The sequence below is a fragment of the Lepus europaeus genome, chromosome 7 (genome assembly GCF_033115175.1).
Source record: "Lepus europaeus isolate LE1 chromosome 7, mLepTim1.pri, whole genome shotgun sequence".
In the NCBI taxonomy this organism is placed as follows: domain Eukaryota; kingdom Metazoa; phylum Chordata; class Mammalia; order Lagomorpha; family Leporidae; genus Lepus; species Lepus europaeus.
This window is the reverse complement of record NC_084833.1, coordinates 5976388-5997863: the sequence shown is the minus strand read 5'-3', so window position 1 is coordinate 5997863 and position 21476 is coordinate 5976388. Positions and strand designations below refer to the sequence as shown.

Sequence of the window (21476 nt, the reverse complement as noted above, 5' to 3'; positions counted from 1 at the left end):
GGAGGCCATGGCGTGAGCGCGAGGCCGGGCCCCGGGGCCCTCGGGCGCCAGGCGGGGCATGGGCCGGGGGCCGCCCCCATGAGGGTCCCGGGCGCGGGGCGCGCGCAGCAGCGGCGGGGCCATGGGGTCTCAGGTGTTGCAGATCCTGCGCCAGGGGGTGTGGGCCTCGCTCACCGGCGGCTGGTTCTTCGACCCGCACCAGAGCACCTTCTCCAACTGCTTCCACCTCTATGTCTGGATCTTCCTGCTCACTTTTCCCTTCTTGCTGTACATGGTGAGACGGCGGCGGGTCCCGGAGGGCGGGCAGCCTGGCGGGGCTCTGCGGCCGAGCCCTGGGGTGCTGGGGGGCGGGGACCCAAGTGGCTGCAGAGTTTGAACGTGTGGAGCTGAGCCGAGTGTCTTCCTCTCCTGGGCTGGGTGACCTTGAACCCCTCTGTCCGTGTTTTTCTCCTGTTAAGTGGGAGACAGAGCCCCCCATAGGGTCTCAGACTGGCTCCTTGGCCGGCTGTGAGGGTGGTGGCAGGTGCACCCCGGGGGGCGGGACCTGACTCGCTGCCCCCTCCAGGTCCTGCCCCCCAGCCTGATAGTGGCCGGCGTGTACTGCCTGGTGGTGGCCGTCATCTTCGCCACCATCAAGACGGTGAATTATCGGCTGCACGCCATGTTCGACCAGGGCGAGATCGTCGAGAAGCGCAGCTCGACCGTGGGGGAGCCTGAGGAAGAACCGGCCCAGGGGGACGGCAATCCGCCTCGGTGGGTGGGGCCGGGAGCGTGCTGGGGGCTCCTGGTGCCTGTGCCTGAGCCTGGGGAGCGCTGGCTGCCTGGGTGGGTGTGAGCGGTTGCGCTGCGGCCAGCCCTGGGCTCGCGAAGAGCTGATCAGAGAGGAAGCAGTGACGAGGCTGCTGGGGGGTGACATGGAAAGGTGGGGGGGTGGGGAGGGTCACAGCTCCTGCTCTTTCCCGCCCAGGGACCCTGGAGTGGAGATGACGGTGTTTCGGAAAGTGAGTTCCACGCCTCCGGTCCGCTGCAGTTCCCAGCATTCCGTGTTCGGCTTCAACCAGGTCTCGGTGAGTGATCCCAGTCCCTGGCTTGTGGTGCCGCTCTCCCGGGAGATGTCCGTGGCATGGGCACGAGCCGAGCTCTCGCCCCGTGTGCTCCCTCGGGCCCCTCTGTCTGCTCAGGAGCTGCTGCCCCGGATGGAGGATGCTGGACCCCTCAGAGGTAGGCGGACGCTGCGCAGGGCTGGGACAGGGCGGTGTGGCCGGGGGTAGCGCGGCCGGCCCCGGCTCCCAGGGTCCCGCTGAAGCACCTGGCGCCCTGGTTGCAGACATCAAGGAGCTGGTGCGCGAGCAGGGCTGCAACAACGTGATCGTGACCTCGGCCGACCGAGAGATGCTGAAGCTGAGCTCCCAGGAGAGACTGCGTGAGTGGCCGGGGGGCGCAAGACGCGGGCCTTGTCCAGGTCGCCCCAGCCTGTGCTCCGTCTCGGGACAACCTGGGCTGGCTCTGGGGACAAGCGCAGGCCCGGACACCCCTCGGCCCCCCGGCTCGGCAGGGTGCCTTGTTTCATTCTGTTTCCCTCCTGGCAGTTGGAGACCTTCCCCAGACACCCCCGGGGGCTGTCCCAGAGCCCTCGCTCCCCAGCACGGACTCTTCGGAGCGGTCCCCCCTGGCTGGAGATGGAGGCCCCTGGGGCGGGAGCAGCGTGGCCGACACCCCCATGAGCCCCCTGCTGAAAGGGAGCCTCAGCCAGGAGCTGAGCAAGAGCTTCCTGACCCTGACGCGGCCCGACCGGGCCTTGGTGAGGACCAGCAGCCGCCGGGAGCAGCGCCGGGGGGCCAGCGGCTACCAGCCCCTGGAGCGGCGGGGCTCCGGCGAGCCCACGCCACAGAAAGCCGGCTCCTCGGACTCTTGCTTCAGCGGCACTGACCGGGAGACCCTGAGCAGCTTCAAGAGCGAGAAGACCAACTCCACCCACTTGGACAGCCCGCCCGGTGGGCAGGCCCCCGAGGGCAGCGACACGGACCCGCCCTCCGAGGCCGAGCTGCCGGCCTCACCGGACGCAGGGGTCCCCTCGGATGACACGCTACGTTCCTTCGACACGGTCATCGGAACAGGGACGCCACCGGGACCTGCTGAGCCGCTCCTGGTTGTGCGGCCCAAGGATTTGGCCCTGCTGCGGCCCAGCACGCGGCGGCCCCCCCTGCGAAGACACTCCCCGCCTGGCCGAGCCCCGCGCCGGCCCCTGCTCGAGGCCGGGAGCTTCTTTGAGGACGAAGACACCAGCGAGGGCAGTGAGCTGAGCCCGGCCTCCAGTCTGCGGTCACAGCGCCGCTACAGCACTGGCAGCTCCTCGTCTACCTCCTGCTATTCCCCCGAGAGCTCCCGGGGTGCAGTGGGGGGGCCCCGCAAGCGGCGGGCCCCTCCCGGGGCTGAGGACGGGACCGCGGTGCCCCCCAAACGGCCCTATGGGACCCAGCGGACGCCCAGTACCGCCAGCGCCAAAACACACGCCCGCGTGCTGAGCATGGATGGCGCGGGGGGTGATGTCCTCAGGGCGCCCCTGGCTGGCTCCAAGGCTGAGCTGGAGTCTCAGGCAGGGGTGGAGCTGGCTGCCGGAGAGCCCGCCGTGCTGCCTGCCGAGGCCCGCAGGGGACCTGCTGCCAACCAGCCGGGCTGGCGAGGGGAGCTGCAGGAGGAAGGTGCGGTGGGTGGAGGTGAGTGCTGCTCTGGGGCCTGGGGTTTGGGCAGCCGGAGGCGTGGGCTGGCACAGAGACCTGGTCAGAGTGAGCCCGGCGTCTGTCTTGGGCCGCTGCGGGCACGCTGTCTGTCCAGCCTCTTAGCCTCCCGGCCCCGGGGCTTGGGGCTGGCACCTGAGCCTCTGTTCCCTGAGGGCTCGCATTGTCCTGGCCGCTGGTGGAGCAGGGCAGATCCGTGCTGTGGGGTTTTTTTGGTTTTTTTCAATTTGAGAAGTGGGGCTACAGAGCGTGGGAGAGAGAGGTCTTCCCTCTGCTGGTTCACTCCCCAAATGGCCACAATGGCCGCAGTGGGCCGATCTGAAGCCAGGAGCCAGGAGCTTCTTCCAGGTCTCCCACACGGGTGTAGCGGCCCAAGCACTTGGGCCATCCTCCACTGTTATACTGTTATCCCAGGCCATAGCAGAGAGCTGGACCAGAAGAGGAGCAGCTGGGACTAGAACCGGCACCCATATGGGATGCCAGCACTTCAGGCAGAGGCTTATCCCACTACGGCACAGCGCCGGCCCCTGGGGTTATTTCCAAATGAGGAAACCGAGGCACAAACGGCTAGGTGACTTGGCGGGCCCCAGAGCCAGGACCTGGTTGGACGAGACCTGACTGTTAGCTCGGTGGCGGAGTCCTGCCCCCACCCCGCCCCCAGCTCTGGAACTCACCCTCGGGGGCCTCTCTCTGACAGCCGAGGAGAGCGGCCAGCGGGACCCCTCCAGCAGCGTGAGGCGGACCCAGGCGATCCGGAGGCGCCACAACGCAGGCAGCAACCCCACGCCCCCGGCCTCCGTCATGGGCTCGCCCCCCAGGTGAGCAGCCACCAGCTGGGCCAGGGGCGTGGGGAGCACGGGCTCTGGCTGGCGCTGACCAGGGCCCCACCTCCCCAGCAGCCTGCAGGAGGCTCAGCGGGGCCGGGCTGCCTCGCACTCGCGGGCGCTGACGCTGCCCTCCGCGCTGCACCTCGCCTCCTCGCTGCTGCTCACCCGCGCCGGCGCCAACGTGCACGAGGCCTGCACCTTCGATGACACCTCCGAGGGCGCCGTGCACTACTTCTACGACGAGAGCGGTGAGCCCTTCCCCGAGCCAGGCCCGCTGCGGCTCCCCCTCCCGCCACGGCGCTCGCCTTGCTCTGCGCCTGCGCTGAGCGCTTTACCCACGTCGCCTGGCGCCGTCTTCACCGTGTCACTGAGGCACAGGTGTTCTCATCGCCCGCTCTGCGGATGAGACCGACGCACAGCCTGCAGTCCAGGCGGAGCAAGCGCTCGTTTCCTGTCCAGCTCTCTGGGCACTGGGCTGCCATCCCGGGGGACGCCGCGTGAGGTTCTTCCTCCTTTGGCGGCGCTGCTGCTCCCTCACCGGCTGCATCCCTGCCCCAGGTGTGCGGCGTTCTTACACCTTTGGCCTGGCCGGAGGCGGCTATGAGAACCCTGTAGGGCAGCAGGGGGAGCAGGCAACCAACGGAGCCTGGTAAGTCCAAGCTGGGCCTGTCCCAGGTGGGCCGCCTTCTGGGACCCCCTGAGCCTGGGGCGTTCTCGCCTGTGTTGGGGCGGGGCGGGGTGGGGCGGGGTGGGGGAGGACCGGGACCGGTGAAACCCAGAGCTGCGCCCGCAGGGAGCCCTGGCATTCCTGGCTCTGTGATGCTTCCGTGCCAGGAGCTCCCAGGTGTCTGGGGCTGGCCTCCAGGGAGGCAGATGGGGGTGTGGCCTCGGTACCATGTCACCGGCCTCTTCTGGCTCTCGTGTCCTCTTGTCCTCAAGCCCTTGGGCTTAAGACCAGCTGCCCTGCTTGCCTGGGCTCAGCTCAACCCCGCTCGCTCCCGGACTCCCCTGAGGCCCTGCCTCTCGTGGTGCTGTTCCCGCAGGGACCGTCACTCACATTCCTCCAGCTTCCACTCAGCCGATGTCCCGGAGGCCGCGGGGGGCCTCAACCTGCTGCAGCCGAGGCCCGTGGTTCTGCAGGGCATGCAGGTGCGCCGGGTGCCCCTGGAGATCCCGGAGGTGAGGAGCGGGGCGGGGGCGGCGCGGGGAGGGGTGTTGGTGGCGGGCGGGGCACTGACCCGGGCACCCAGGAAGGAGCGGCCGTGCAGAGAGCAGCTCCGGGGCCTCTACTGCGTCTGCCCTGCAGCCGGGGTCTGAACGCCCGGAGAGGCTGCGTGCGCGGCTCCTCAGCACGTGTTTGGCATCTCCTTCTCTTCCTGGAGAGGGTTTCCGTTAGCACCACCTGTTACAGCTGCGGTTCGGTTAGCCAGATTGACCGCGCGCAGGTCCCTCTGCCGGTGCTCCACACGAGTGACTGCGCGGCGGCCTCTGTGCGTGTCCCAGTCTCAGCATAGCTGTCGGCGGTGCTCCTGTCCCTGCTGAAACCATCCCGACGCAGCTGCTGCCACGCGGCCGGCCGGGAATACCGGGATGCAAATACCGGAATACGGTGCAAAACCCAGGCTCCTAGGGCTTCGGGAAAGCGCGGCCACAGACAGACTGAGCAGTGTGGAAGCCCCACCCCTTCTTCCTGATTCATTTGTAACCATCGCACGGGACAGCAGCCGTGTCCTGCAGCTGGTGGCCACCTTGCCCCACTGTGTCCTCAGGCCAGGCCTGTAGCTGTGCCCCGGGAGGCAAGGTTGTTCACCCAGGCCTTACGGTGGCACCCGGAGGCGTGGGTGCTCTGCCTGGAAGGAGGGTGGTGCTTGCCCGAGGCGCTGAAGGTCCAGGCGGATTTCCCTGTGCCCAGGATGTTCTGCCTGCGTGGGCAGCCCGGGACTTCAGCCCCTGGTGGCCCCTGGGGACCTGAGAGGTGCAGGCCCTTGTGCTAGGGGTCAGGGAAGACCGAGGGGCTGCCAGGCAGTGCCAAAGGAGTCGGTGACCAGGCCGGTGTGCTGGGGGGTGGGGTGGCGACGGACCACATGGGGGCGGTGGGGCTGATGGCCGGGCTGTGGGGACTGCAGTTTGACCTGCTGGACCAGGACTCCCTGCACGAATCCCAGGAGCAGACGCTGATGGAGGAGGCCCCGCCCCGTGCCCAGCACAGCTACAAGTACTGGCTTCTCCCTGGCCGCTGGACCTCCGTGCGCTATGAGCGGCTCGCCCTGCTGGCCCTGCTGGACCGGTGAGTGCCCTTCCGCCTTGCCCTGCGGTGCCCGGGCAGTCACCAGACCCTGGCCTCCCAGCTTTTGTGCGCCTGTGGAAGTAGTCATGGCATCAGAAGCTGCTGGGAGGCTGAGGGGTGGGGGTGGTATCTGTGGCACAGTGAGGGGCTGTGGCAGGCTGCCGTGGGGTGGGGGTCGTATCTGTGGCACAGTGGGGGCCTGTGGCAGGCTGCCGTGGGGTGGGGGTCGTATCTGTGGCACAGTGGGGGGCTGTGGCAGGCTGCCGTGGGGTGGGGGTGGTATCTGTGGCACAGTGGGGGCCTGTGGCAGGCTGCCGTGGGGTGGGGGTCGTATCTGTGGCACAGTGGGGGGCTGTGGCAGGCTGCCGTGGGGTGGGGGTCGTATCTGTGGCACAGTGGGGGCCTGTGGCAGGCTGCCGTGGGGTGGGGGTGGTATCTGTGGCACAGTGGGGGGCTGTGGCAGGCTGCCGTGGGGTGGGGGTCGTATCTGTGGCACAGTGGGGGGCTGTGGCAGGCTGCCGTGGGGTGGGGGTGGTATCTGTGGCACAGTGGGGGGCTGTGGCAGGCTGCAGTGGGGTGGGGGTGGTATCTGTGGCACAGTGGGGGGGCTGTGGCAGGCTGCCGTGGGGTGGGGGTCGTATCTGTGGCACAGTGGGGGTGCTGTGGCAGGCTGCCGTGGGGGGTGGTATCTGGCATTATGGGGGGGCTGTGGCAGGCTGCAGTGGGATGGGGGTGGTATCTGTGGCACAGTGGGGGGCTGTGGCAGGCTGCAGTGGGATGGGGTTGTATCTGTGGCACAGTGGGGGGCTGTGGCAGGCTGCCGTGGGGTGGGGGTCGTATCTGTGGCACAGTGGGGGACTGTGGCAGGCTGCCGTGGGGTGGGGGTGGTATCTGTGGCACAGTGGGGGGCTGTGGCAGGCTGCCGTGGGGTGGGGGTGGTATCTGTGGCACAGTGGGGGGCTGTGGCAGGCTGCCGTGGGGTGGGGGTCGTATCTGTGGCACAGTGGGGGGCTGTGGCAGGCTGCCGTGGGGTGGGGGTGGTATCTGTGGCACAGTGGGGGGCTGTGGCAGGCTGCCGTGGGGTGGGGGTGGTATCTGTGGCACAGTGGGGGGGCTGTGGCAGGCTGCCGTGGGGTGGGGGTGGTATCTGTGGCACAGTGGGGGGCTGTGGCAGGCTGCCGTGGGGTGGGGGTGGTATCTGTGGCACAGTGGGGGGCTGTGACAGGCTGCCGTGGGGTGGGGGTGGTATCTGTGGCACAGTGGGGGGCTGTGGCAGGCTGCCGTGGGGGGTGGTATCTGGCATTATGGGGGGGCTGTGGCAGGCTGCCGTGGGGTGGGGGTGGTATCTGTTGCACAGTGGGGGGGCTGTGGCAGGCTGCCGTGGGATGGGGGTGGTATCTGTGGCACAGTGGGGGGCTGTGGCAGGCTGCCGTGGGGTGGGGGTGGTATCTGTGGCACAGTGGGGGGCTGTGGCAGGCTGCCGTGGGGTGGGGGTGGTATCTGTGGCACAGTGGGGGTGCTGTGGCAGGCTGCCGTGGGGTGGGGGTGGTATCTGTGGCACAGTGGGGGCCTGTGGCAGGCTGCCGTGGGGTGGGGGTGGTATCTGTGGCACAGTGGGGGTGCTGTGGCAGGCTGCCGTGGGGGGGGTGGTATCTGTGGCACAGTGGGGGGCTGTGGCAGGCTGCCGTGGGGTGGGGGTGGTATCTGTGGCACAGTGGGGGGCTGTGGCAGGCTACAGTAATCTCCACTCTCGAAGTCCTGCTTGGAGCAAAAGCCGCTGGCTCGCTTGGCTTTATTTGCTTCTGTGTTAGATTTGGTTTGGAAATAGAATGCTGCGCTCCTCACAGTTCCCATTTCTCAGAGGGGACACTGAGGCCCGGAAAGTCAAGTGACTGTTGTTCCCCTGTAACAGATTGGAGCCTAGGACCACATGCTGGCTTCCTGTCCATTTGGGTCGCGCCTAGCACTGAGACCGGGTGCCGGCGGGGTGCTGCCTGTGCACACAGAGTAGCTTGCCTGTGGTGTGCATGATGCAGCCACCCGCACGGCTGCTTGTCAGCCTGAACGGGAGGTGGGCAGGCCCCAGGACCGAGGGCCTCTGCAGCCCTTGGCATCTGGAGGGGCAGAGGCTGGGATGCGAAGTAGTGACAGGTCAGGTTCCTGGAGCAGGTGCGACCCGGCCTCCCGTGAGGTCACAGGTTTGGGTCTCCAGAGGAGGGGGCTGGCACAGAGGCCGGGAGGTGAGCGTTTAGGGTAGGAGCCTGCCCCCCACGCCCCTCAGAAGGGTGAGGCAGGAGGGCCGCGCCCTGACTCGGTGGTCTCTGCAGGACGCGGGGGGTGATGGAGAACATCTTCGGCGTGGGCCTGAGCAGCCTGGTGGCTTTCCTGGGCTACCTGCTGCTGCTCAAAGGCTTCTTCACCGACATCTGGGTCTTCCAGTTCTGCCTGGTCATCGCCTCCTGCCAGTATTCCCTGCTGAAGGTCAGGCTGCTCCCGCGCCACCTCCCCGGCCCCCGGCCCCCGGCCGCGCCCCCCCACCGCTGGGAGGGGAGCAAGCTAGAGAGCAGATCAGGTGCTGCTGGTCCCCTTACGCGTTGCCTCTGCCCGCGGTGGCGTGCTGTGTGCAGTTACCAAGTGCCCGGAGTGAGGCAGGTCAGGGCCCTGCCCCAGTCTCCCAGGACTGCGCCGTGGTGGAGCTGAGCAGGTCCAGGGCCTCTGACCCTCCTGGCGGCACCAGCTCTCGTTGCCAACGTAGCCCCGTCTCTCGTAGAGCGTCCAGCCTGATGCGGCGTCTCCCATGCACGTGAGTACCTGTGGAGCAGCGCCTCTTGCCAGGAGGCCCTGGGAGGGGCTGAGGCCAGGTTGGGGGGAGCAGGGAGGGGCAGGTTTCCCTCTCTTCCCCACTTCCCCACCCCCCTACTCTGGCAGGCTCTCTAGCTTGGCCCCAGGGCCAGACCTGGGTGCGTGGACATGCGCCGTGCCTGGTGGGTGGTCCGCGGGGGGGCCCTGGCGCCTCACAGCCACCTCCCCAGGGCCACAACTGGGTGATCGCGTACAGCCGGCCAGTCTACTTCTGCATCTGCTGCCTGCTCATCTGGCTGCTGGACGCCCTGGGCGCTGCCCAGCCCTTCCCGCCCGTGTCCCTGTACGGCCTCACGCTCTTCTCGGCCTCCTTCTTCTTCTGTGCGCGCGATGTGGCCACTGGTGAGGCTCGCGCAGGGGGAGGCGGCCGCGGGTGGGGGCTGCGGGGCCGGCGGGCTGACTGGGCCTTCGTCTCCTTCCCTGCCAGTGTTCACCCTGTGCTTCCCGTTCGTTTTCCTCCTGGGCCTCCTGCCCCAGGTCAACACCTGCCTCATGTACCTGCTGGAGCAGATAGACATGCACGGCTTCGGGGGCACAGGTGCGCGGTTTGCGTGCGGGGGCCCGGGGTTCTCGGACTGGCCCCGCAGTCCTTGCCGAGCCCCCTCCCGGGCAGGTGGTTAAACCAGAGAATGCTGGGAGCTCTGAGGTCCTCGCAGGGCTGGGGGACCAGAGGCAGCAGGCGGGGCGGTGTCCCGGGAGGCCCGCCTCGGGTCGGGGCAGCAGGGCAGAGGTTAGGTGGGATCCAGCCGGAGGAGCTGGGTCTCACCTGCCCTGCCCGCCACACAGCCGCCACGAGCCCCCTCACTGCGGTCTTCAGCCTCGCCCGCAGCCTGCTCGCTGCTGCCCTGCTCTATGGCTTCTGCCTCGGGGCCATCAAGGTAGGGGAGGCTGAGGTTGGGGGCTGTTGGGACAGGGCTGTGGATTGGGCCCGGCAGTGGCCTCTCAGACGGGGGCCCCTGCAGCCCCCACACTCGCCCTCGCCTTCCCTGACCAGCGCGGCTCTCTCCCCAGTCTCCATGGCCGGAGCAGCACGTCCCTGTCCTCTTCTCCGTCTTCTGTGGCCTGCTGGTGGCGCTGTCCTACCACCTGAGCCGGCAGAGCAGTGACCCCACCGTGCTCTGGTGGGTGGTGCGTGTCTGCGTGTGGCAAGGGCCCTGGGGCCCGCGGGTCTGTGCACGTTCCCGGGGCCCACTGACCTGTCTTCTCCTGACTCCTCCCCCGCAGGTCTCTGATCCGGAGCAAGCTCTTCCCTGAGCTGGAGGAGCGCAGCCTGGAGACAGCCCGAGCCGAGCCCCCGGACCCGCTGCCAGACAAGATGCGCCAGTCGGTGGTAAGAGGCGGGACCAGGAGGCCGTGGGGCCGTAGCCGGGAGGCGGCAGCAGGTGCGGGGTCCTGGGTGGCTGTGGGCAGCCACACTGCTCTCTGACCTGCAGCGGGAGGTCCTGCACTCCGACCTGGTGATGTGTGTGCTGATCGCCGTGCTTACCTTCGCCATCAGCGCCAGCACCGTCTTCATCGCCCTGAAGGTTCGTGTGGTCCAGCCGGGTCCTTGCCCTTGGTCTTGGCAGCCCAGGGGCCCCGGGCAGCCTCTGTCCAGCCTGGGCCAGGTGGTCCCGCGGCCCCTGGGCCTGTGCACCTGGCCTGAGTCCCTCCCCTCCCTCTTGCAGTCAGTGCTGGCTTTCGTGTTGTACGCCCTGGCCGGGGCCGTGGGCTTCTTCACCCACTACCTGCTGCCACAGCTCCGCAAGCAGCTGCCCTGGTTCTGCCTCTCTCAGCCCGTGCTCAAGCCGCTGGAGTACAGCCAGTACGAAGTGCGCGGTGAGTGCGCCCTCCTGCCCGCTGCCTGGTGGCAGCTGTGGCTCTGGTGCCTGAGGTGCCAGCAGGGGGCAGCCTCTGCCCATCCACCCTCTGTGTGCTGACCTGCTCTGCCCTGCGGCTGTCCCTTCCCTGTCCTGTCTGCCCACTGCCATCGTGCCTGGCTCAGACCCTCTGTGCCCTCCTCTTGCCTGTGCCACCCTTTTCCTGCCGTCTTGGCACTGAAGTGCAGGCCCGGAGCCCTGCGGGAGCCTCTTGTCCAGGTGGCACGCTGCGTGCCGGCGGCTGGAGCTGCCTGGTGTGGGTTTTCGCTGAGCTGTGTAGTGCTTTCAGAAAAGCTCTGGCCTGTGTTTAAACACCGTGATTTGTCCTGTGGAGGTCACGGTCCTTATTTCTGTAAGCAGTGGGAGAGGGAGATTTTTGCTCCCCCACCCCGGGTCAGCATCCCCGTGTGTCTGGGATTAGCTCCAACCAAGCGGGACGCCCCTCAGAAAGGCCTGCAGCTCGCGATCCCAGGCAGTGTGGCCCTTGCCTGCCCCTCACAGGCATCTGAGTTCCCTGTCAGCCGTGTTTCCGCAGACAGCAGAACAGGGCGGGTGGTCTGCCCGTCCCCTGCCATGTCCTGCCACCTCCCAGCCCCACCCCACCCTGCCCCAAGTCTCTAGGAGCCAGCACAGCCCCTGGCTTGCCCGCCCCCGGGGAGGGGGCACGTGGAGGGCCAGGGCCGGCCGGCAGCTCCGCCTCTCGTGGCAGGTGCCGCCCAGGTGATGTGGTTCGAGAAGCTGTACGCCGGCCTGCAGTGCGTTGAGAAGTACCTCATCTACCCTGCTGTGGTGCTCCACGCCCTCACGGTGGACGCCCACACTGTCGTCAGCCACCCAGACAAGTTCTGCCTGCAGTGAGGACCACCCCCCCATCCCGTCACCTCCCTTCCCACTTGATGTACGGGGAGACCGAGGCCCACGGGGAAGTGGAGCCGCCTGAGGTTGCCCAACAGGCTGACGTGGGACCCTAGCTCCGGACACTGTCCACTGAAGCGCCTGCCCTTTTGAAAGCCCATGTGCCCCCCTTCACCGCCTGTAGGGGGCAGACTGAGGGTCACTGGCCCAGCAGAGCTGAGGCCTGGGGTTGCACTCAGGCCAGGGTAGGAGAGGGATGACCAGGGTCACCTGTACCCACCCGGCGCCTCCTGTCTGCCCGTCATCTCCACAGCTGCCGGGCGCTGCTGATGACCGTGGCTGGGCTGAAGCTGCTGCGCTCGGCCTTCTGCTGCCCGCCCCAGCAGTACTTGACCTTGGCCTTCACTGTGCTGCTCTTCCACTTCGACTACCCACGCCTCTCCCAGGGCTTTCTGCTCGACTACTTCCTCATGTCGCTGCTGTGCAGCAAGGTGAGCGGTGACTGTGGCCCAGGCGCCCAGCTGCCAAGCCGTCTGCTTGGCTGGGGAGGCTTCGCCCAGGCCGAGCCCTGTCCCCGCTGCCCCGGGCCAGCCCTGCCGTCGGCCTCCTCCCGCTCTCTAGACAGGAGGCGTGAGTTGTCTCGGTCCTCCCGAGAGTGAGTTGGCCAGGCCTCGACCCCGGGTCTATCTGATCCCCCGACTGCCACCCTCGGAAGCAGTTAGGATAGTCAGGACCCACCGTTCCCTGGGACCTGACCCCTGGGCTCTGCCCTCTGCTGGCTGCAGCCCTGGAGAGCCGTTCAGAGCTGTTGGAGGAGGCACAGGGCCCCAGTGTGCACATGCCCTGCCAGGTGGTTCCTGCTCGGGGCGGCTCGCAGTGGTGCGGGGGTGCCACGCAGGCTGCTCCAGTGTGGCAGGTGTCCAGTGGCACGGGCCACACGAATTACCTTCTCCCGTCTTCCTGACCCTTGGCTTCCCCATCTGTGCGATGGGCCAGCAGAAGAAGCTCCCGGGATCACTGTGTGAATTGAATGGCTGGTGCTTCCTAGAACTGCTCGGGGTTGCTATTGGTGTCAGGTGCCTTGCGCCAAGTTCAAAGAGAAAGGGCTGGGAGTGGCCTTGAGCTTGGTCCCATGTGGCCTGAATGAAGCCTGGGGGCTGGGCAGACGCCGTCTCCGCGGTGACCCCATGTGTGACTGTGACCCCGTGTGTGACTGTGTGACCTGTGTCTGACCCCATGTGGCCCCGTGTGTGACCCCGTGTGTGACCCGTGTGTCTCTCACCTTGGGCCGACTCCGCCAGCTCTGGGACCTGCTGTATAAGCTGCGGTTCGTGCTCACCTACATCGCCCCCTGGCAGATCACCTGGGGTTCGGCCTTCCATGCCTTCGCCCAGCCCTTTGCTGTACCACGTATCCAGCTGCACCTGCGGTCTGGCTGGGGAGTGCGAGGAGGGCTGTGGCTGGGCGGGGCGGGGGGTCGGGAGGGCCCTGGCTGCCGCTGCCTCCTTGACTCGCACGTAGACTCGGCCATGCTGTTCGTGCAGGCCCTGCTCTCGGGGCTCTTCTCCACGCCGCTCAACCCCCTGCTGGGCAGCGCCGTCTTCATCATGTCCTACGCCAGGCCTCTCAAGTTCTGGGAGCGGGACTACAAGTGAGGCCCGCGGAGCCCGCAGCGGGGAGGGTGGGGGCGGCCTGAGGTGGCGGGGTGCTGCTGGGAGCGGGAGGGCGGGGGCAGGGCGGCCTGAGGTGGCGGGGTGCTGCTGGGAGCACCCATCCCTGAACTTCCGCTTCCTCGTCTGTGTGCTGGGGCCGTTGTGGGTGCGTGATCTCGGCGCTCAGGACTGGGCCTCGAGGGACCCTGCTGGGCAGGGCCCGGGGCCCAGAGGACTCGCTGCGGGGCGGTGGACCTTGTCACCTGCGTGGTCAGCCCCTGGGCTCAGCGACTGTCCTTCTCTCCCGGAGCAGCACTAAGCGCGTGGATCATTCCAACACCCGCCTCGTCACCCAGCTGGACCGGAACCCCGGTGGGTCCCCGCCCAGCGTGCTGGGGGGGGCGGTCCTCCCCAGGGCGGCAGCTTGCTTACTTGTCATGCGGTCCCTTGTCTGTCCCGGGCCCAGGCGCTGACGACAACAACCTCAACTCCATCTTCTATGAGCACTTGACACGCTCTCTGCAGCACACGCTGTGTGGGGACCTGGTGCTGGGCCGCTGGGGCAACTATGGCCCCGGCGACTGCTTCGTCCTGGCCTCCGACTACCTCAACGCCCTCGTGCATCTCATCGAGGTTGGCAATGGCCTCGTCACCTTCCAGCTGCGTGGCCTTGAGTTCCGGGGTGAGCTGCAGGGCCGAGATGGGAGGGGGGCAGGCGTGGCCCCCAGACAGTGCCGGGAGGCTCGTGCCCGGTCCCGCTCTGCCCTGTCGCCTCCCTGACCCTGGGTCCCGAGTACTGCACGTCACTGTGGGGAAGGCTGGGGCCCGGAGCTCTGGGTTCTCCTGCCAGGCCCTCCTGGCTGGCCCGCTCTGGTGTCAGGCGAGGCCGTGATCGGACACGGCGGGACCACCGTGTGTGACCGTGGGACACAGCAGCCTCCCCTGTCGGATGCCAACTTTAGAAGAGGCCCCAGGGGTGCGAGGGCTGTGGGCTGGAGCAGTTCCCGCCCTGTGCATTTCAGCCTGACCCCGGTGCCCTCCACCCCCTACCCTGGTGTGGCTGCGGGAAGTCAGGAGAAAGGGGACACGCGGAGTCCCACGGGGGGGGGGGGGCAGCCAGCCTCAGGCGCCCTGCTGGTTGCTGGGTGCTGGCAGGGGGGCAGCAGGGCTGTCCTCGCAGCCACTGCCAGGGTGTCCCTCCCACAGGCACCTACTGCCAGCAGCGGGAGGTGGAGGCCATCACCGAGGGGGTGGAGGAGGACGAGGGCTGCTGCTGCTGCGAGCCTGGCCACCTGCCGCGTGTGCTGTCCTTCAACGCCGCCTTCGGGCAGCGCTGGCTGGCCTGGGAGGTGACGGCCAGCAAGTACGTGCTGGAAGGCTACAGCATCAGTGACAACAACGCCGCCTCCATGCTGCAGGTCTTTGACCTCCGCAAGATCCTCATCACCTACTACGTGAAGGTACGGCAGGCGGCGGCCGGCCTGCCCCGCCCGTCTTCCGGGGCTCGGGCATGCCCGGGCCTCAGTGAAGGCACCCTCCAGGGTGCCACTTGTGACCGCAGGCCCCGGAGGCCTGGTGTGGCTCGGGGGATCCGGTGCTCGGTCTAGGCACTCGCTCCTCCAGGCCTGCTTGGCAGTATGCACGGGGCAGGTGGGCAGCACGAGCGTGGATTCTCTCACTGGGCTGCTGCTCCCGGGAGGGCGTTTGCTGAGGCCACCCACGCAGGCCACCCACGCCCAGCCCGCCCAGCAGACATGGCTAGCAGCACTCACGCACGGTAATGGTAGGTGCAGCCATGGGGCAGTGGTGCTTACCAGGGGCCGGGCTCTGGCGGGGTAGGTTCACACCCCCTCCGAGGGGAGCCTCAGGTCTCCCGGCATGGCAGTGAAGGGGTGGGCCTGGGGGCGCCAAGCCAGGCCCGCGGGTCTTGAGATGTGCTGCGACAGCGGGAGTTGAGGAAGCACAGTGTGGCCTGCGGAAGGGGCTCTGGGCTGTGGCCTGGACTGTCACCCCCTGCTGTGCCAGTCTCCTCCCTGGAGGAGTGTAGGAGATCTGGTTCTGAGTGGCAGGGCCTGTAGTGCCCGTGGTGCGGTGGGCATTGGGTGGGGTGGTGGTCACACCCCAGGACCCCCTCTCAGGCAGAGGGCTGCTTACCTCAGGTTCCCTCTGGGGAGTCCCAAGCAGCCCCAGCCATGCTTTGCTCCCTCGAAGGTCTCAGCTGTGTCACACGTCAGAGGAGCTGTGGTTTCCGTCACTGTGCCCCCAGGCGTCCTGCAGGAGGGCAGAGGGCCCCGTGGTGGCCCTCACCAGGAACGAGGCTGTGGTCTGGGGATGTGGTCCTGTCCCATCCTGAGAGCGGCGACCTTGCCCAGGTTACCTGCTGCCTCCTGCGAGTCTGCTCAGGCCTTGGGTGGCCTCTGGCTCCTCAGGCACCAGCCGGGGTTATTCCCTTGGGGAGGCCAACTTGCCACCGCCTTGGCTGCCTCAGAGACTGGACAGAATCAGCCAGCCGGCGGCGCCCAGGGTCCCAGGCAGGCGCTGCTGCAGACCTGGGGATGGGTCAGGGCTGCCGGGGGCAGGGCCTGGGCCAGTGTAGGGGCACGTCCTCGCCAGCCTTCGAGGTAGGCCAGGCCCAGCGGTTCTCTGCAGCATTGGCTCCCCTGGGAGTCAGGAGTGCGGTCCAGCCCTGTGGCCAGAGATTGGCCCCACATCCAGCTGCAGCTGGGCCCGGCCTCGGGGCTCCTCCCAGCTCCCCCCAGCCGTACCCTTGAGTGGTTTCGCAGGAGGCAGGACCCGTGAGGAAGCTCTGGCTCAGACACGCCCCTGCTTCCGGCGAGGCGCTGACCGCGAGGTCTGAGCTGCTCTGTGGCTTGGGCTCGCAGGCTGGCACCGTTACTGGTGCTGGACCTGGGTCTCCCTTTCCCCCTGACAGTCACTCCGAGGGTTGTGTCACAGAGCACAGTGGTGGTGGCGAAAGTGAACCCTTGGCAAGCAGCCAGGCCGGCTCCTCCTCGGCTTCCAAGTATGCCGTTCCTGCGTGTTCTGGGGCCGTGGTGGTGCCCGGACTGCAGAGCCGCTCCCCGGGCGGGAAGGCCGGAGTGAAGCTGCCCCCAGCCTTCCTGCCCCGCTCACCCCGTGAGGTTTGGCAAGGGGGTGGCCCAGATTGCCCGCCCGCCAGCCGGTGCCACGGCCAGGCTGGCGCTGCAGAGCCCCTGTCCCTGGGAGCTGTCTGCAACCCGTGACCTTCCTAGCTTGTTCCCAGTCATGTTGCCCAGACTCGGCCTCTCCGCGCCATGGCCCTGCTGGACACCTGCTGCCTGGTGCCCTCTGTTTATGGCCAGCTACGGCACCCTCCCACCCGTCCCCAGGCAAAGCGCCAGTCCCATCTGCTCCGTCTCGGGTTGGCACACAGATTCCCCACCACCACATTGGCTGCCAGCTCCCAGCCTCCCACTGCCATGCCCCCTGCTGGGCCAGCCACTACCCTCCCAAAGCTGCTGTCCCTGTCCACTATGTTAGAAACCAGCAAGACTGTTCAGGGGCCCGGGGGCTAGTGTGGCACAGCCAGTCAAGCTGCCACCTGCAATGCTGTATCCCCTTTGAGTCCCAGCTACTCTGCTTCCGGTCCAGCTTCCTGCCAATGTGCCTGGGAAGGCACGGAGGACGGCCCAGGTGCTCGGACTGCTTCTGCCCTTGTGGGAGACCTGGATGGAATTCCTGGATTCTTTTTTTTTTTTACTTGAAAGAGCTACACAGAGAGAGAAGGAGGGGCACAGAGAGAGAGAGAGGTCTTCCATCCGCTGGCTCACTCCCCAATTGGCCACACAGCCGGAGCTGTGCTGATCAGGAGCCAGGAGCTTCTTCCTGGTCTCCCACAGGGATGCTTTCCCAGGCCACAGCAGAGAGCTGGATCAGAAGTGGGGCAGCCGGGACTCTAACCAGTGCCCATATGGGATGCCGCACTACAGGCAGTGGCTTTACCGGCAGCGCCACAGCGCCGCCCCCAAGCTCCTGGATGCTTGCTTTGGCCTGTCCTAGTCCTGACTTGTGGGCCATTTGGGGAGTAAACGAGGGGGTGAAAGATCTCTGTCTTCCCCTCCAACTGTGCTCTTCAAGTAGATAAATAAATCTTTTAAAACATAATGACAATGAGGGATCCAGGAGCCACTAGGCGGGGGCACAGCAGTGGTGCTCCGGCTTCTGAGGGGGACCTTAGAACTCCTGTGCTTCAGCTGCCTAACGAGCCCTGGGCCCCGGGCCCGTAGGCCTCTGGGCCTGCTGCGCCGGCCTGACTTCCGCCTGGCTGATTGGGAGCTGAGTTACAGGGCAGGGGTGGGAGCAGAGACAGAGAGGTCTTCTCTCCACTGTTCACTCCCAAGTGGCCACGATGGCCGGAGCTGCACCAGTCTGGAGCCAGGAGCTTCCTCCGGGTCTCCCACATGGGCGCAGGGGCCCAAGCACTTGAGCCATCTCCCACTGCTTTGCTAGGTGCATCAGGGAGCTGGATCGGAAGTGGAGCAGCCGGGAACGGAACCAGCACCCATTTGGGATGCTGGTGCTGCAGGCAGTGGCTTTACGCACTCTGACACAGTGCTGGCCCCCGCAGCCTGACTTCTATATCCCACAGCATCACGGAGGCCCATATTCCTGCCCAGGCCACCCTGCCACACGCCATCAGGCAAGCTGGCATCCGACTGAGCCTCAGTTTCCCTTACAAATGGGGCAGCGTGTGGGGCTGGCGGCAGGAGCCAAGCACATGCTGCCTGGGAGCGCCTGTCCCGGCGTTGGCCTCTCCTTCCTGGCCTAGGCGAGGGGCCGAGATGGGCCAGAGGAGGGGGGTGTTCGGCTCAGTGTGGGGAGGAGCCTCCTGGCACTGAGACGTCCCCTGGGGCGGGGCGTCCCCACCCTGTCCCCACCCCCTGTGCAGAGCATCATCTATTACGTGAGCCGCTCCCCGAAGCTGGAGTCCTGGCTGAGCCACGAGGGCATCGCCACCGCCCTGCGGCCTGTGCGGGCCCCCGGCTACGCTGACTCGGACCCCACCTTCTCGCTGAGTGTGGACGAGGACTACGACCTCCGCCTTTCTGGTCTCTCGCTGCCCTCCTTCTGCGCCGTGCACCTGGAGTGGATCCAGTACTGTGCCTCCCGGCGTGGCCAGGTTGGGGCGCCACCACCCTGGGGCTCTGGGAACCGGGGCTTGCCCACGTCTCTGCTCTGAGCACCCCCCCTCCCAGGCCTGTTCTGTCCCAGGTCTGAGCTGGGCTCTGGGGATGGGGGTCTCTGTCACAGCCTGTGGAGCAGGATTGGAACTCACCGCTGGTGACACTGTGTTTTGGTCTGTGTGTGCTGGGCCGCCGGGCCCTGGGGACCGCCTCCCACAGCATGTCCGCCAGGTGAGTGTGGTGGGTGCAGCTGGGCCTGCCGACCCCCTGGCCTCTCACGCCACACCTTTCTCACTGTAGCCCCTCTACGTGGGTGGGGTGCTTCCCGGTCCCAAGGTTCTGGGAGGATCGTGGGCAGACGCCTCGGCACGACGGGGAAACTGAGCAAGGGTTTCAGCTCAGATCATGGCAGCCTGAGGCCCCTGGCTCCTCCCTGCCCCTGCGCTCACCTCCCCATTCCGCCATCCCCGCCAGCCTGGAGCCCTTCCTGTACGGGCTGCACGCCCTGTTCAAGGGGGACTTCCGCATCACCTCCCCTCGGGACGAGTGGGTCTTCGCCGACATGGACCTGCTGCACCGCGTGGTGGCGCCTGGGGTCCGCATGGCCCTGAAGCTCCACCAGGTGGGCGAGGGTGTGCAGGTGGGGGAGGGTGTGCCAGCGGGCGGGCAGGAGGGGGACGGGCGGGCAGGAGGGGGACGCAGCCTCTCCCCGCGGCAGGGGCCCCTGACACCCCCCCCCTCCCTGCTGCCAGGACCACTTCACGTCCCCCGATGAGTACGAGGAGCCGGCGGCGCTGTACGACGCCATTGCCGCCAACGAGGAGCGGCTGGTCATCTCGCACGAGGGCGACCCGGCCTGGCGCAGCGCCATCCTCAGCAACACGCCCTCGCTGCTGGCCCTGCGACACGTCCTGGACGACGCCTCGGACGAGTACAAGATCATCATGCTCAACCGGCGCCACCTCAGCTTCCGCGTCATCAAGGTGGGGACAGCCCCTCCGCCCCGCCCGGCCGCGCCCCGCCCGGCCTGGCTGCTGACCGCGCCCGCCGCCTGCAGGTGAACCGGGAGTGCGTGCGTGGCCTGTGGGCCGGGCAGCAGCAGGAGCTGGTGTTCCTGCGCAACCGCAACCCAGAGCGCGGCAGCATCCAGAACGCCAAGCAGGCGCTGCGCAACATGATCAACTCGTCCTGCGACCAGCCGCTCGGCTACCCCATCTACGTGTCGCCGCTCACCACCTCGCTGGCCGGCAGCCACCCGCAGCTGCGCGCGCTGTGGGGCGGGCCCGTCAGCCTGGGCACCATCGCCCGCTGGTTCCTGCACAGCTGGGAGAGGTGAGCCCTGACCACCACCCGGCGCCCTCCTGGAGCGTGGCCCGGAAGTGCCCCCGCGCCCTCCACAGGTGTCCCCTCCCCCGCCGGGCTGCAGTGCAGTCGGGGTGCCCCACCCCCCCAAGGCCTTGCTGTAGAATCTGATCAGGGAGGAGGACGCCGGGGCTCAGGGCTGTTCCGGGACTGGTCCTGGGCTGCGACCTGTGCTCGTGCGGCCCCTGACCCCAGCCCTGTCCCTCCCCCCACAGGCTTCACAAGGGCTGTGGTGCCGGCTGCAACAGCGGTGGCAACGTGGATGAGGCAGACTGTGGCGGGGGCGGCCTGACCTCGCTCAGCAGTAACCCCCCCTTGGCACACCCCACGCCTGAGAACACAGCAGGTGAGCAGCGGGCTGGGCTGGCCCGGGAGGGGGGGGCGAGGACCCGGCTGAAGTGTCTGCTCTTATCTGTGCCCCGCAGGCAGTGGTGACCAGCTCCTCCCTCCGGGCCCTGGCTGGGGGCCGCAGCCACCCCTGAGCTCTGGCTCCGGGGATGGGCGGCCCCCCCCCTCACTGCAGTGGCCTCCCCCTCGGCTCCCCGGACCGCCCCCTGCCTCGCCTGCCCCTGCTGAGGGTCCCCGACCCTCACGGCCCCCTGGCCCTGGGCTCCTCAGTTCCGAGGGACCCAGTGGGAAGTGGAGCCTTGGGGGTCGGAAGGGGCTGGGAGGATCTGACGGGGAGCCGGCCTCAGGGAGCCCCAAAGGAGGCACCCCCAAATCTCAGGTAAGGGGCCTACGGGAGGGCCAGGTCCCAGGGGCTCAGGGGCGCTCGCCCACCTGCCCGTCTGCTCTCCCCCAGGCGCCTCTGGACCTCAGCCTCAGCCCGGATGCCAGCGCCGAGGCCTCGCCCCCCAGAGCAGCCCAGGACGCTCCTTGCTTGGACAGCGGTGCCGCTGAGAGTGGCACGCCCGCCGGGGCCCCGGCTGACTGGCCAGCCCCTGCTGAGGAGCGCGAGAGCCCGGCCGCCCAGCCCCTGTTGGAGCACCAGTACTGAGCACCAGTACTGAGCGGCCGGCGCCCAGCCCTTGTTGGAGCACCAGTACCGAGCGGCCGGTGCCCAGCCCCTGTCGGAGCACCAGTACCGAGTGGCCGGCGCCCAGCCCTTGTTGGAGCACCAGTACCGAGCGGCCGGTGCCCAGCCCTTGTCGGAGCACCAGTACCGAGTGGCCGGCGCCCAGCCCCTGTCGGAGCACCAGTACCGAGCGGCTGGCGCCCAGCGGGCCCTGTCCCTGACTTGGACTCGGAAACCTCTGCAGCCTCCGGCCCTCTGCTGGACCACAGAACGGAGTGGCCTTGGCTGCCCCGTCTGAACCCTGACCTCTGGCTGTGTCAGCCAGAGTACTAGAACTGACGGCCAGGCCTCTGACCGTGACCCCTGAGCTCTCTTCCCTAGTCCTTGGCCTGGGCTCCCCAAAGTGAGGGAGTCGGCCTCCCAGCCAGGGCCTGGAGCCAAACCCGTGGGGCTGGTCCCACGTTGAGCCCATGTGGACCGACTCAGCCCCTAGGCCTGCGCTGTCCATGGGGCGGTCCTCGTGGCCAGGACCTGGGGCCTGACATGTGGCAAGGGTGGGTTCTTTTTTTTTTTTTTTTTTGTCATTTTTTTTTCTTTTTTTTTCCCGTGCTTTGGAGACACCAGAATTAATAACACTATTTTTGATTTTGGTCGGCAGTTTCTTCTTCCGGCTGGGAATGGTGGGTATGAGGTAGCGGAGGTGGCCAGCTGGCGGGGTGAGGGGCGGGCAGGGTCAGAGGTGGGGCCGAGGTGGGCCTGGGTCCCCTTCCTCACGCTCCTGTTCCCCTTCTCAAGCCTTGGTCTGGAGGTCCTTGCGTCAGCTTCCCGCCTCCAGACGCCCACACTTCCTGCTCCCG

The 21476-nt window shown here is 67.6% G+C and overlaps 1 protein-coding gene across 4 annotated transcripts; it reads left to right on the top strand.

Annotated features, from left to right (window-relative positions):
* The first annotated feature begins 13 nt into the window (after positions 1 to 13).
* LOC133762857 (pecanex-like protein 3) lies at positions 14 to 21270 on the top strand. Of its 4 annotated transcripts, none has more exons than XM_062195832.1 (35): positions 14 to 274; positions 566 to 753; positions 968 to 1067; positions 1182 to 1221; positions 1328 to 1423; positions 1590 to 2717; positions 3436 to 3556; positions 3638 to 3813; positions 4124 to 4214; positions 4609 to 4744; positions 5692 to 5852; positions 8180 to 8333; positions 8623 to 8655; positions 8885 to 9056; positions 9142 to 9252; positions 9501 to 9592; positions 9726 to 9835; positions 9939 to 10044; positions 10148 to 10240; positions 10382 to 10532; positions 11283 to 11427; positions 11742 to 11919; positions 12730 to 12838; positions 12950 to 13079; positions 13394 to 13452; positions 13547 to 13762; positions 14287 to 14540; positions 18008 to 18238; positions 18370 to 18473; positions 18717 to 18864; positions 18995 to 19225; positions 19300 to 19574; positions 19820 to 19950; positions 20030 to 20331; positions 20407 to 21270. In XM_062195832.1, the coding sequence occupies exons 1-35, from the start codon at positions 122 to 124 to the stop codon at positions 20599 to 20601; spliced, it is 6120 nt and encodes a 2039-aa protein (XP_062051816.1). In that variant the 5' UTR covers positions 14 to 121; the 3' UTR covers positions 20602 to 21270. The 4 variants fall into 4 exon arrangements, with proteins under 4 accessions (XP_062051816.1, XP_062051818.1, XP_062051817.1 ...); XM_062195834.1 differs by having other exon boundaries at positions 3635 to 3813; positions 4609 to 4714; positions 5731 to 5852; XM_062195833.1 differs by having other exon boundaries at positions 3635 to 3813; positions 5731 to 5852.
* Positions 21271 to 21476: the final 206 nt, after the last annotated feature.